The sequence below is a fragment of the Lissotriton helveticus genome, chromosome 9 (genome assembly GCF_964261635.1).
Source record: "Lissotriton helveticus chromosome 9, aLisHel1.1, whole genome shotgun sequence".
Taxonomy (NCBI): Eukaryota; Metazoa; Chordata; class Amphibia; order Caudata; family Salamandridae; genus Lissotriton; species Lissotriton helveticus.
Window position 1 is genome coordinate 644,205,424 of NC_136070.1, and position 15,233 is coordinate 644,220,656.

The 15,233-nt window shown below is 42.8% G+C and overlaps 1 protein-coding gene across 9 annotated transcripts in view; it reads left to right on the top strand.

The window, feature by feature from the left end:
• EHBP1L1 (EH domain binding protein 1 like 1) overlaps positions 1–14,915 on the top strand; it is a 260,212-nt gene extending 245,297 nt beyond the window's left edge. For all 9 annotated transcript variants that reach the window (XM_078660724.1, XM_078660729.1, XM_078660730.1 and 6 more), the window contains 2 exons: positions 10,702–10,816; positions 13,014–14,915. In XM_078660724.1, the coding sequence (XP_078516850.1) occupies positions 10,702–10,816; positions 13,014–13,101 (203 nt within the window). In that variant the 3' untranslated portion in view covers positions 13,102–14,915. The remainder of the gene's footprint in view (positions 1–10,701; positions 10,817–13,013) is intronic.
• The last annotated feature ends 318 nt before the right edge of the window (positions 14,916–15,233 follow it).

Sequence of the window (15,233 nt, forward strand, 5' to 3'; positions counted from 1 at the left end):
AAAGAAAAAGGGTTATTAGTACTCGGAAGGGAAGCTATTCCTCGCTCTACAAGCGCCCCAGGATACAGTCTCATAAAGGTCCTACGTACCTAGAAGCTGGAGGGTCAGAACCATCTGGGAATATTACCCCATCAGGGCCAGCACCAGAAATCCCACTTCCCCACCACTTGGTCCCGGCATTACCTACACCTCTAAACGAGGGCTCCTCCCTTGCGCCCTTCGAGAATCTGGTTAAGTCTCTGCTGGTACCGCTTATTGACCAAGTCAAGAGTCTGGGGGATAGGTTAGACAGATTCGAACAGACCACCCGGGACAATTTTTTCTCCTTGAAATCCCTTTTTAAACTACAGTCAAGGCTCAGGGAGGATATTGCAGCTGGGAATGAAGGGAAAGGGGATTCTGTGGGCCCAACACAGGGGCACTTACCGGCATTGTCCGCCCATGCACAAGCCACCGGGATGGCTTTAACATCAGCACCACTGACTAGTGCAAAACCGGCTAAGCCGACTATTACTACCCATGTTGTCCAGGTCCATGCTAGTACCCCCCCAGCAGCGAGAGCAGCTAAGTCTAACCCTGCTCAAAAGAAGCGGCAAGAAGGAGGGGCTGGCTCCAATTCTAAACCATCGGCCGCTCCACCCACTGAAGCCAGGGGAGTAGCCACGGCTCAAAAGGCAAAAATAACTACTTGCCCACCTAAAAACTCGAGCCCAGTGGCTATACCACAAAAGGTGGTACGCAAGTGTCCCCCAGTCAATCTTCCCCCTGAGAGCCAACCATACGTTGTTGTTCTCATCAAGGTTCCCGCCCTGAAGGATAACCAGCATGAAACCCACCAGGCACTAAAGAACAAGGTCATCCACTGGATGCAAGCCAACAGACCCCTTCCCTTGGGTGTGGACGGCCTGATTCTCGGTGTGCGCAGGGTGGGTTGGATTGGCCAGGGGAAAAAATTGTTTGAGGGGGATTGTGTGGTGGTCAATTTCCAAGACATTAGAGCTGCCCACTCAATATGTAGCCTTGGACAGGCTACGGCCGGTCCCGGAGTCGAAACAGTTGATTTAACATTTTTCTACCCGCGGCCGGTCGTGAACTCTTTAAGTAATCATCCCGTGTTACCAACCCAAAATAGTGCTTACGGCCAATGGCATCCAGCAACAACTGTAGTGCAGTCGCACGCAGTCTTGCCAATGCCGAGCTGGGGCACTAGGGGCTACTGACTCCTAGATTTCCCTGAGGAGGCTCGGATGGTCTGGTCTTCCGACGTCCAGTCCCCTTTAACTGTTAAATCTAAAGATCCCCTGACCATCTCAGATGAGCAGGTTGCCTTAGCAGACACAGGGGAATTAAGGGTGGGGAGGGCTCTACTAGAGCCTGCCACTGTCTGCCCTACCGTGGGAGAGGTAGACTCACTTGGTCCTGTCGAGCCCTGCGGCATTGCGGTTGTGGCGGACCCATCCATTAGGGTTCTCAGCTGGAATGTGGCTGGTCTGGACAGGAAGCTGGCACTGCCTGACTGGAACGCACTTGTGGAACAGTACTCCATATGTTTGTTCCAGGAAACCTGGAGTAAGGAGCCCCTACATAAGGCAGGATACTCTACTCACCACTTACCAGCTGTTTATTCAGAGACTGGTAGGGGTCGCCCTTCGGGCGGCCTCCTTGTCTGGGTAGCTTCCGCACTTAACTGTAGGGTGGAGGAGCATGACACCCAATGCCCGGACCTCCTTAACATCACCCTGAAAAATCCCAAGGGACATGTTATTGTAAATATTTTTAATATCTATGCCCGAGGTATGAAGGGGGGTAGAGAATCCCCCACCATAGCCTGTCTGGAGGCTCTGCTTTGATCCTCTCCACACAAGCACCGTACTCTGGTTGCGGGTGACTTCAATTGTACCTTCGAGCCTCTTGGCCCTGAAGTCTCACAAGATCAAGAGGACGATGACAATAGGTGGGGGATACCAGCTCTAGAGCTCAGCCCAATTAAAAAATGGACGGAAGTGGTGCTCCAGGTTAATTCCCTAACAATGGAGTTTGACCTGAGGGCCCTTAATGGCAGGACTAGTTCCGACAAAAAGGGAGCCCATACATACAATAGGCCCGCGCATACGTCAAGAATCGATTATTTTCTCCTTGACGTCCACCTATGGAGCATGGTAAAGGATATGGTGATCATACCCTCTGTAGAGAGTGACCACAACCTTCTCTCGCTTACCCTGACCCATAGGTGGTTAGACGGTATAGGGAGCAGAACCACTTGTTCTCCCGCCCCGGATATGTCATCGGTATCTAACTGCGGTCGACGGCTAAAGTGGGCTAAGCTGTCGCTCTCAGTGGAGAAAATATCTTCTATAACGCAGCTTTTAGCTGCAGCCCTAGAAAACCTTGACTCTCCTGAGGGCGGGCTGGTGGATGTGCCTGCCAGGTTCTGTAACCTAACCCAGGATCTTAGTGATCTTTTTATTGTCTCAGGTAGCGCCAATGGGAAGAAACCAGGTCCCCGGGCCAGACAAGGCTGGTTTAATCGCAAGTGCAGGGAGGCGAAGATTCTGCTTGTTGATGCAGTTAAATCCAAATCACAAATCAGGATTAGGGAGGCCAGAAGGCTATACTCTCACTGCCAAAAAAACGCTAAGAAGGAATGGGAGGATAATTTCTGGCAGGACCTTTTGGCTGCCAGTCGAGGGAGGGATGCCAAAGGGTTTTGGGACCTGGTGGGCAGTAGGAATCGTCCTGATGACACCTTGAGGACCTGTACTATCACTGCCCAGGCGTGGTTCAACCATTTTTTGGCTCTCTATTCCGCCATAGATGGCACGCTTAATGACCCCTTCATCCTTCCCCCCTATACTATGGACAGAGATACGGACCTTTTCTCTGCACGGGAGGTCACGAACCTGATTAAAACTCTCATACCACTAAAAGCAGCTGGCCCGGATGGGTTACCAGGGGACCTTCTTCGAGCATATCCAGGTGAATGGGGGGTGTTGATCTCTGCACTTTTAAATGCTATTATTGAGGGAGGATCTGTGCCAGAGTCCTGGAAAGGGGCGGAGGTAGTCCCAATCTTTAAAAAGGGTAGTCGGGATCTACCAGGGAACTATAGGCCAATAAACCTTATAGACTCGACCCAGAAGGTGGCGGGAAAAGCTATTCTGGGGAGGATTCTTCCATGGGTGGATGATAACCACATACTGTCTGAGATGCAAGCTGGGTTTCGCTCAGGCACAGGAACCATCGAACAAGTCTTTAGACTCCTGTTACTTCACTGGAAGGTGGTGGAGCTGGGCAAAGGCAGTCTTTATCTGGCCTTTATAGACCTGAAGACTGCCTTTGACCTGGTTCCTAGGGAGGAACTCTGGAGGGTGTTGTACGGTCTTGGGATGCCCCCTTACATCTTAAACCTCCTCATGAAATTGCATAATGCCAACTATGCCCAGGTTAGATGGGGTTTGAATGGGGAAAAGACCGATAAGATCCGGGTTGCGAGGGGTGTCCGGCAGGGCTGTGTTTTAGCTCCCACCCTATTCTCTCTCTATGTGAATGGGGTGGTAGAGCACCTGCTTGAAGAACCAGCAGACGCCCCCATATTGGGAGGTGTGAAGATTCCAACTCTGTTGTTTGCCGACGACACCCTTCTCATCTCGAAAACCCCCCAAGGCCTCCAGAAGCTCCTGAACCGCTTCCAGGATTTTGTGCAAACAGAGGACTTGTCATAAATGTGGACAAAACAAAGTACTTAATCATGCACCCCCCCGCAAACTTGGCCGCCCCCCCATCCTGAACTCTATTCCCCTTGAAAGAGTGTCAGAATTTGATTATTTGGGAATCCGTTTGAGTGATGTTATGAGCTGGTCTCCCCACATCAACAAAATGACTGTGGGCCACAAAAGGGTGGGGGGAGCCTTGTTAAAGGAGTACAACAATTCATCAAAACACTGTGTAGCTCCGATAATAGATATTTACAAAGCTCGAGCAGTATCCGCATCACTTTACGGAGCTGAGTTATGGGGTCTGGGTAATATGGAGTCTTTGTCTAAGGCAGAGAATAAATTTATTAAGGACCTCCTGGCCATCCCGATGAGTACCCCGACAGTTCCGGTGCTCCTGGACGCGGGTTGCAAATCAATCAAGGACCTGGCCCGCCTCCGGCCTCTTCTGCTGTGGGCTCGCCTGTGGAGGGTCCCGGAACTAAAATCTTATGCAGACGGGCTGGCAGAGGTAATGCACTCAGATGGCTGGCAGAAGATCAAATGGCTCAGGGACATTAAACACCTGCTTGGGGACCTGGGATTGGGCTCTTGCTGGTCCACCCACTCAGCTCCCCCGAAGGAGACCCTGAAAAAACTATATTGGGAATGGGTTTCTGCAAAGCTCATCAGCAATCAGCGTCACTGCAATTCCACCGCAGCTTATCTGAAAATAAAAGACGTTGTTGCCTTTGAACCCTTCCTGGACATTATTACCATCCCCATGGATCGGGCTCTTTATATCAAATTCAGACTAGGGACTCTACCCCTAGCCGACCTCCTCTCCAGATGGAATACGCCTAAGCAGGTATCACGCAACTGTGCCCTATGTACTGACAGACCCGAAACTGTGGCACACTTTCTTTTTGAATGCCCGGATTATGTGCGCCCCAGATTCCACTGGCTCAAACCACTTTGTAGAGAGATGGGTACTCGTCAGTATTCGGTGGCTCTACGGATTTTATTAACTGATACAGCTCCTCCCATTGTTTGTGCCGTATCCAAAATTTTAAAATGGGCCTGGTTGATCCGCTTAAAAAGACTGTCCATATCAATTTAATTCTTTTTTTAAACTAATTTATTCTGATCAATTGCTATTTTTACTTGTTGATTTTAATGTACAGTCTCTTACTTACGATGTGCTGTTTTATATATTTTCGTGTAATGCTTTTATGGTATATGCATATCGAAATAAAGCAATCAACCAACAGGAAATAAATACAAGAATAAGCAAGTTATACTGATGTCCTGCAAGAAATCAGAAAGATATGTACACTAAATACATCAAATGATTAAATTTGGATGTGCACTCTGACTCACTCACACATCGCAAAGTCAATACTCAAAGAAAACACCTCAGATGATTATAGCCTCTGGAAACTGAAGTTGCACACTGTCAGTCATGCATCACAATGACTGTTATAGCCACTGGAAACTGAATATGCACGCAAACAGCCACACTTCACAATGGCAACAATTAGAAATCAAACACTTCACCTGGTGCAGTCTTCATCCTGACCCACTCCCGACTGGGGAACTCACAACCGAAGTCAGGAGACTCAGCAACCAGATGCCTGCACAGACGATGCGTCCACCGTTCAGGCTCAAACAATCCTGGTTTATAAATGAACAAACCTCAGCTTTATAGTCTAAAAACACACTAGAAGGTTCCGAGAGAACTTCCCTCTGTGCCAAGGAAAGTTACTGGAATTGCCCACCTTCCATGCAACCATTCTAGGGTAAAAGGAGTTCCCACATTCGCTCTGCATTCGCACATGTTCCAGCCTTTATCTTAATGTAGCTTACAAAAGTCTCCAGCAGTAAATTCAACAATCTCCTCTCCAAAAACAAAGCAACCTTCAATGTGAATAACCTAAAACAACTTTAGTAATCTGGTGGCCTGCCTGTGCGCGCAAAAAGCTCAAGCAAGAAGACAGGATTCAAGATGACATGAGGGCATGTCAAAGCCAATAGTAAGAACTTCATAAAACGTCCCAATGTACAACACAATGCACAATTGTGCACTACTGCCTATAGTATCACATACATCATCTCTCAATGTACAGCACAATGCACATTTGTGCACCACTGCCTATAGCATCACATACTTCATCTCTCAAGGTACAACACAATGCACATTTGAGCACCACTGCTCACAACACTGCACTTCGAGACCAAAAATTACATTCTACATCTCTCTCTCTCCCCTGCTTTCAAATGCACATCCCTCACATTCTGTTCAGCTGTTCTACTCTGTGACAGCTCCCACTTTAAAACTGCAAGATTACACAGAAGAAATCTTCAAGGGAAAAAGGCATATGCAGGACATACTTCAGGCTAGGGTAAAGTAAAACAGCAAAAGTCAATTAAAATAATGATAGTCGATGGTCATCACATGGTTTCAAACAATAGGAGTGCCTCTAGCACTACATTCTACCCCAACCTTTGACTATCATAACATACATGTTAAAAAATCAACTTCTTAAGTGAAAGCACAAATATAAAATTAAGCACATATTAAAACAGTGACATTATAAAAGCAAGTAACATAATACTTCATTTAAAATGGTTCATGCATATCTGATAATAACTTGACTTTAGGAATAAATGTAACATACTTAATCTAAAATAGCTCATGCATATCTGATTACTCATCTTCAGGAATAAATGTATGACGAATACACAAAATGAATGCACAAATATAATCAAACATGTTAACTCATTGATGCTCCTAATATTATAAATGGATAATTCTGGAACTTCTACTATTGAAGCAGCCAATCCTATATATTTTGCTTAATATAAAACTCTCTGGATTTTATACAGCCTTCCTGCTTTGAAAGTGTATCTTTTAACATTTTTCTTCATTTTCAAAGTATGCAAAAACAGTCTTTGCTAGGTAAGTTCATCTGGTTGATTCAGCCAAAGTATGTCAGCAACGATGTCGGTGTGCGCTGTCCGGTGATCACTCCAGGGTTGGGGTGCTCCCACACCCTCACGGGCCCACTCAGACAAAGGCACCCACATGCAGGACAGGGACATCAAGTGCACCAACACGTCGCAGTATGATCTGAAAAATAAACAAGCGTCACTCTTCTTGCCAAAAACATCTTTCAAAAAGCACACGTTCTCCTTTTTCGGCTTTGGTTCTGTTTGCATGGTTCACTGCTGGCCCTGGAGAATTATCTGAGAATTCTACCCACACTGTGGCCTCTGAATTCTTGGTAGTAGATTCAAACTCTCCTTCTCCCTGCTCAGTAAGAAGGGCTGGTGCAGTTCCCGACCTGAACTGTTTCTTCATACACTGCTGAATAAGTGCACCCTTGATCATTTGGCATGAGCCCAAGGCAATCTATCTGCCCTGTCTGTTCTGGTAATTTTCCTTTCTCCAACTGGCCCCTCACTTTCTGTGAGACTGGTTTGCGCTGTGCATACTGACAAATAGGAATCACAGTTCTAAGTAAGTTTAGAACATGTATCCCTTTGTTCTCTGCCCACCTGTTAGTAGTGTCTTTCTCTCCTCAGTGCTCAAACTTAGTCATGCTCACCGAATCAGAATCGTGTGTCACCACCTCTGCCTCTTAAGATTTTAGCCTTCTCATCTGTAAGGGAATCAAACCGTCTATCTGGTAAATATATTGGACAATGAACATCTACATGATAGGTTGCAATGAGATACACACCCAATGATAACCATTTTCTATTTATGGGCATTGAAGGAGTCCCATAATCCTCCTTCTGTATATTGTGTGTCTCCTTTCTTATCTGATGGGTCTTTGTCATATTCCCTGGGGCAGCTGCTGTTTCATCAGACAAGTCCTCAAGTAATTGTGCCAACTGATTTATCCTATGATATTATGTGACACTCCTAGTGGTAGTATTATATCTGTAGGCCCGTTGACATGTTACTAACCCATTTAGCCATTCTCCTGTGCCTCATCATTATGATCATGTAATCTTCATGCATGAGACACTCACTATAGGCTCAAATGTCAGAATTCAGGGACCCTGAATGTTGTTTTCCCTCGCTAAACAAATTGGTTAGACCAGCTCCCACCTCAAGGTGTGATGTGTCTTTCTCCTCTGAACAAGAGTGCACTGGTACTGGTGGAGTATACCTTGAAACTTTTATTCAATCGATCAATATATTTCACTGGCTAATAGTAGATGTTTAGATGTGATGACTCAGGGTTTGTACTGACTTGGGTCATATATGTTTGTGGGATTACAGTTATAAAAGTTGGTGGGACCTTGGCCATGTACATGATTGCAGGTCCGGCCTGATGGCTTTATGAAGCTGACTGCCTGGAATTTTATGGAATGTCTGACAAAATATCGAAATCAAAAATATCGAAATACAAAAATATCGGAACAAAAATATCGAAGTCAAAAATATAGGAATCCTATCCCTAACAAGGTAAGTACAAAAATATCGAAAAAATAATATCGTAGTACAAAAATATCGAAATTAAAAATATCGTTTTTTTAAATGTATTAATAATAATGTAAAAATAATTATAAAATACATATAATGTTACAAATATTAAATAAAAATATTAAAACATAATTAAAAAATTAAAACTAATACATATACATTTAAAATAAATTAAAAACTTAATAATTTAATGTAATTTTATATTTTTTAATTTCATTTAATTGATTTAATTTAAATTTATTTTATTTTTACCCTGTACGACTGTACCCCAAAACCCCAAAACTGACCCTGAACCCTAAAAATACCCCTTTACCCAAAAACCCAAAACTGACCCTGAACCCTAAAAATACCCCTTCACCCATGAACTGAAAACTGACCCTGAACCCTAAAAATACCCCTTTACCCAAAAACTGAAAACTGACCCTGAACCCTAAAAATACCCCTTTACCCATGAACTGAAAACTGACCCATAATCCTAAAAATACCCCTTTACCCAAAAACTGAAAACTGACCCTGAACCCTAAAAATACCCCTTTACCCAAAAACTGAAAACCGACCCTGAACCCTAAAAATACCCCTTTACCCATGAACTGAAAACTGACCCAGAACCCTAAAAATACCCCTTTACCCAAAAACTGAAAACTGACCCTGAACCCTAAAAATACCCCTTTACCCAAAAACTGAAAACTGACCCTGAACCCTAAAAATACCCCTTTACCCATGAACTGAAAACTGACCCTGAACCCTAAAAATACCCCTGTACCCATGAACTGAAAACTGACCCTGAACCCTAAAAATACCCCTGTACCCAAAATTAATTAATATTATTTAATTACCAATTAATTATTAATTAACAATAACAATAAAGTAAATATATTAGCACATTTGCTGTAATTAATTTAATTTAATAATTAATATTATTTTGCACAATTAATTAATTAAGAATAACAATAAATTATATATAAAAAAATTACTATAATTAATGTAATTAAATAATTAATAATAATTAATTACCAACTAATTAATAATTATAAATATGTAAAAAATTATAATATTTAATTAACTAATGAATAGAAATTAATTACCAATTAATTATTAATTAAAATATGTACAAACATATATCAATTAATTAATTATTATTAAATTACTTCCCACCCTATTCCCCTATAAACCCATAACCCGCTACAGAACATATTTATCTATTAATAAATTAATTAAAAATAATTAAAAATTAAATCTCAATTAATTAATTAATAATTCCTACTAATTAATAATTAATTTAACATAATTAAATTACTTCCCACCCTATTCCCCTATAAACCCACAACCCGCTACAGTAGTAAAAGACAATATTTAATAAAATAACATTAAAAATAAATAATAAAACATAATAAATACAATATAATATACACTAAATTTATTTAAAAATTGATATTAGTAACATCAAAGTTATTAATTTCGATATTATTAACATCGATATTTACAACTTCGATATTACTGATATCATGCCAATATCGATATTTAGACTGTCGATATTACTTACCTTCGATATTTTAGTATATCGATATTTAAACTTCGATATTTTTGCATATCGATATTTAAAAATCGATATTTTGTCTGTGTACCAATTTTATGTTATGCTATGTTATGTTAATGTATAAAGTGTACTTCCACGTATAAGGTTATCCTAGCACTGTGCAGGTGTATGAGGCTAGTCCCAGGGTTGGGGAGAAGAGTTACTTGAAGAGCTAGGATTCAGCATCTTGCAGGATACAAGAAGAGAGGAGAAGGCTATGATGTGTAGTGTGGATCGCTCTACAATTTAAGAGCAATGTATGAGAAGGCTTGACCTCCGGTTCTGCATCTGTGTTTATGTGTGGGACATGTGGGGGTACGAGTCTGGTTGAGCAGAGGTGCCTAGAAAGTTAACAGAAATGTATGCTGCTGTTCAGGAAAGATTGGCCCGAGTTGTTTAGTGCTTTTAATGTGTGGGTGAGGAGTTTGACCTGTTCATGGGGAGCCAGTGTAGTTACCTTAGGTATGGTGTGATGTGTGTCCTCCATGGAAGGTTGAAGGTTGAAGAGAAGACTGGCTGCTGTGTTTTGGATGGGCTGCAGCCTTCTTGTGTGATGCTTGGTCATTCTGAAGTAAAAAGAGTTCCAATAGTCCAGGTTACTGGTACTAAGTCATGGGTGATGGGCTTCTTGGTGTTGTCTGGTAGCCAGTTGCAGATCTTCCTCAGCATCCTAAGAGTGTGGAAGCAGGGCGCAATGATGGCGTTAGCCTGGAATGTAGTGGATTCGAACTCCAATAGGGATTTCCATTGACAGGCAAACAGGCTTTTCGGGATGTATTGTTTTGGCATGGTTAGAGAGCCACAGAAAGAGAGTCTAAAGGTTCTAGGTGTCTGGATAAAGTGGATTGTGGGAGGGGAAGAGGTCTAGTGTGTTGATGGGATGGCACAGTCCCAGTACGCTTTGCCTTCTTAGCAAATCTTGATTCTTTTTCTTTCAGACTGGTTGAAGACGGAGGCCCAGCAGAGGCGAGAGCAGCTATTACTTGAGGAACTTGTATCACTGGTCAACCAACGAGATGAGTTGGTGCGGGACCTGGATATTAAGGAGAGACGGTGAGTCCTACCTTTAAGTCAAGGTCTGCGGCACCCACCACTTCTCCAAAACTGGGGCCAATATCGATGTCTGCTAATGTATCTCAAGTGGGCCTGCAGGACTTGCATCCGCTCATTTTACCAGTGCACCTCAATCCTATTGCACTCTTGGATATTCCTGCACAGAGGTTGAATATCTAGTCCACACTCAACCCTGCCTCTCCACACCTACTCAGTCAGATTGTTTTCCAGTACCCATGGGAGAGAGCATGTACTGATGTTTCTTAAATACTTGAGGCGGTTGCTTTAAAACAATTGGGGACATTTAGACCTGTCTGGTGGACTGCTGGCCCACTATGTCAGTATAGGCCATGTCCTTGACTAATATGGCTCCTAACTTATTAGGAGATCCCCAGTATACATCCAGGGATTTCTCTGCCTTCAGTGGAGATAGTGGTAAGGTGGCCCTGGGAAAGGCACTAAACTTAATAAAGAGGAAGCCATGTTTGTTATGCCTGTTCGGCAACTTTGTTTTGTTTTGAAGAGACAAACTTCGCAAGCACTAGTTTCTTTCATGAAAATGAAAAAAAATGGCCCTAAGCTGCCTCTGAGGAACAGGGCTCCCTGTAATCTCACATTAGTGAGAGCTCCCTTTTCACCAAAGTACAAAAAAGTATACACCAGCAAATGTAATTGCTGAAGTACACTCTTGTGCTATGTGCTGTTGTCCATTTATGCCAAGTGTCTTTTGTGCCAGATAGTGCCTCCACTTAGGTCACTGTAGCCCATATCACTATCAATCCTATATCGCTACAGGTCTTTTAATATGTTTGTGCGGAGTAAGGTTCACAGGCTTAGAGACTGTGGAACTTATTTATAAGCCCCTTGCGCCGCCGTCGCATCACTTTCTCTGACTCACAGGTGGCGCAGGAGCCTGCTCCATATTTACCAGATAACTCTAAGCAACTTTTTTTGGCTTAATGCTGCCTTGTAAATATTGTTCCCTTTAACACAGTTTTTTGCATTAAAAGGGCATGCAAAGTGAAGGAGTAAGGGAGGCATTGTGCAGCACACATAGAAGAGGAAAAAACATCTTGTGGTTTTTTTTTTGCAGGATGGTTTCCCATCCTGCACAAAAATAATCATTCTGCCTGCGTTGGTGCACGGCAGCCCATTGTGCACCAGCACAGGGGAAAAAGACAGGAATGCACCGTATCTGATAGATACGGTGCATTCCTGCCCTTTTCTTTTGCTGTAGGGTAGCACAGCAGGAAGGCCTGTGGTGCTGCCTTACGGCAAAAACTCATAAATGTAGCCCTGAATGTGTACCACACCAGGAAAAGAACTCTGAGCAAACTCCCCTGCAAGCTTTTTACTTCATCTCTTGTAACTTTTTTCATACATTCAAGACGACAGTCGCTCACTGAGCCCCATACGTACACCTCGGTGGAACACAGGATGGATGATCTTGTTATTAAGTGCCTGAACACCCCTTACCATACACATGTGCAACAAATTAAAAAAAATACTCTTTGTTGAACTTGGCCATCACTGTTGGGATTTTTAAATGTATTTCTGTACTTTTTAACACAAGCATATAATCTCTGAAATGCAATGTAAATTCTGTATCCAGAAAGATAAGGTATTGTTTTGGAGGTGGAAGTGTGTGCGTCTGCCTTCATGAAGAGCTGACTAAGATTCTTTATAGTTCCTGTTCCAATTCATCAAAGTTACCCAGTCATAATGTTCCTAATGAAGGCAGTCCCCTTCCTGCATTCCCATTCCAATAAGCCCTTACCCAAATAGGCAATTTTTGCACTTACTTCTGAAGGTTAGGTATTACAAGTGTTATCTTTGGTTGTGACAAATTGTGACAAATTGTGGTTTCTTCCACAAAAAGTAAGAGTTTCTTTAAGCTTCATATGTTTGTTGGCTGTAGTACCTTAGACCTACTGTTTGAGCCGCAATTTAATTGATTTAACTCCCATCACTCTCTTCTTCTACATAACATTTTCCTTCTGTTTTTCTCAAATGAGCATTCGCAGACTTATTAAGTCGTATTACTTTATCGACTCTACAATGGGGACTTGTCTTAGCATCACCGTAGATGAACTCTCAGCTCGAATTTACTGTGAATTTAGTTGAATATTGGTCACTTTGTGAGATCCTTTGTTTCCTACAGGGAACCTGACTGTTATTTGTTTTTCTTGCTCTATAGGGCAGTAGAAGAGGATGAGCGTCTAGAGCGGGGCTTGGAGCAAAGGCGCAGGAAATACAGCAAAAAAGAAAAGTGCCGGATCAGCTAAAGCAGCCATGCTTTTCCCTTTCTATGGAAAACCGCCAGAAGAGCATACTGCGAATCAAATATGAATGTGGCCATAAGTACTCTTGCTGTACCCCTATCAACAGAGGATTTGTAGATTAATGCTTCTTCAATGAACTCTAGGTGCTGCAATGGGTAGGGTAACAAGTAGACCATGTGGACTCTGTGGTCTTGTTCTCCTGTAACTTTCTGTAAAACCCACTCTATGGACTTACCACAACAAACATAGAAGCTGGGGACAGTAAAAGCCAAAAACCATGTCTTCCAATCCTAAGCCTACCAAGAGGCGAAACCTCCATACAACAATCTCATGCAACACAACATGTACCACCCAGCGACAGTGACAGCTACACCACCTCCTATTGAGCTACTGCCTGCAACCTTAAACAGCCAACTGTAAATAACCACCACTTTGTTTAGCCTTAACACTCACTGGCCAGTGAGACTAGGAACCCTGAAGCCATAAAGCCGCCTTCTGTACCTCCCTTCAGACCAAGAACATGACGACCTTAGCACCACCTCATAAGGCCCTAATGCTTCTAGAGGTAATTACAGCATAAAGTCACCATATGCCGCTCTGTCCCTAGGAACCATTTTATCCACAGTCATAGTACCACCTCTAGTTGCTGTGTCCCCACCAGTCAGGTTCCACTGCCATAAACCACCTTCTTCACTCTTATCAACAGTGATAACAGCCATAACACCAATCCCTGCAAATCCACTTCCCTCAACCTGCCTCCTACTAGTAGACCGCTACTAATTTCTACTTTCCAAATACCACTGATCGGTGGAACAACAGCTGGGCTACCACTCCATCCAAAGATAAATAAGTATGGGACACCACTTTGTTAAAGTCCATCCACACCAACCAGAGGAAACACATCTGCATCACCTTCTTCAGCCTTATTCCTATGGACAAGAGAGGCCCGGAAGCATCCATTAAGCTACTCCAAGTGCCAGAATATTCCAAATGTTTCCACTTGAATGTTTCCAATGGCCAAGATGGCAACTTAACCGGATAAAAGTGGGTGGGGTGGAGAAGTGATAAAACAAACTACCGGAGTAAAAGCAAAATAGCTATTGTCAGGAAATGTGTAGGACATCTTTGGGGGCTGACATATTTTTGCAGCTTTATAAAACAACAATTTTGCTGTAGACTTTCAGAATTCTTGCCCTTTTGTATCCATTTCTCGTCCATTTTTGCTCCACTGTTAACACTGATAACAAAGTATTTCGGATGGATGAGAAATTAATGTATTCTTGAAATGGATTTTCCACGGTCCTTCATTACACATTTGAACTGCCTCACCCTTCCTTCGGGTGAGATCTGTGCTTCTTCTGCACCAAGCAAGCTGTCTTATCTAAAGTCTACTTCTCCTCTACTCGGTCTCTTACTTTAGCTATGATCTCCAAGTTTCCTAGCTAGGTCATGTGCTGCCCACAGTTTCTCTCTTCTCTAGTTATTTCCCAATATGGCTCCTTTTCCAGAACTGCTCTGTGTTCTTACTTTCCTGTAGTAGCAATTGTATATAATTGCTCTTCCCTATATACTGTATTCCTTCAGTCAGCTTGATCCTTGTATCCGTAGGGGCGTAAACACAAGCAAGCATACAGGCAGTTTTAGAAGATCCATTTGCAAGCTACTGCAAGATGGCTTGGTTGATGTGATGGATCATGGAAGGCAGATAGTCAAAGTAAAATGACTGCTTTCCACGCAGATATCTTCAACCATAAACGCCTTTGCCAAGGACAGTGTACCACACAACACAATAAAATCAGCACAGTGGTGTGATCCCAGCACTCAATGGATTCCTATATCCAGGAAAAAGACATCAGGTGCAGACAAAATGATAATTTTGCTTTGAATTGATTTACAAACTTCAGAGTTTTAAGTTTATTTATTTTATGTGTATTTGTGTGTGTGTGTGCGTATATGGGTGTGTTTATATGTGTGTTTTAATATTTTGCAGAATGTAACCGAAATATGAAGGGGGGTTAAGACCTCTCTTTCAATAGTGCCTTTGAGTACTGGTACGAGAAGTTACCTAAGCGCCTTAAAACTGTTATGCACTGGACGCTCTTTCCGTCCCAGCACCTGTTTTTGCACTCCTTGTA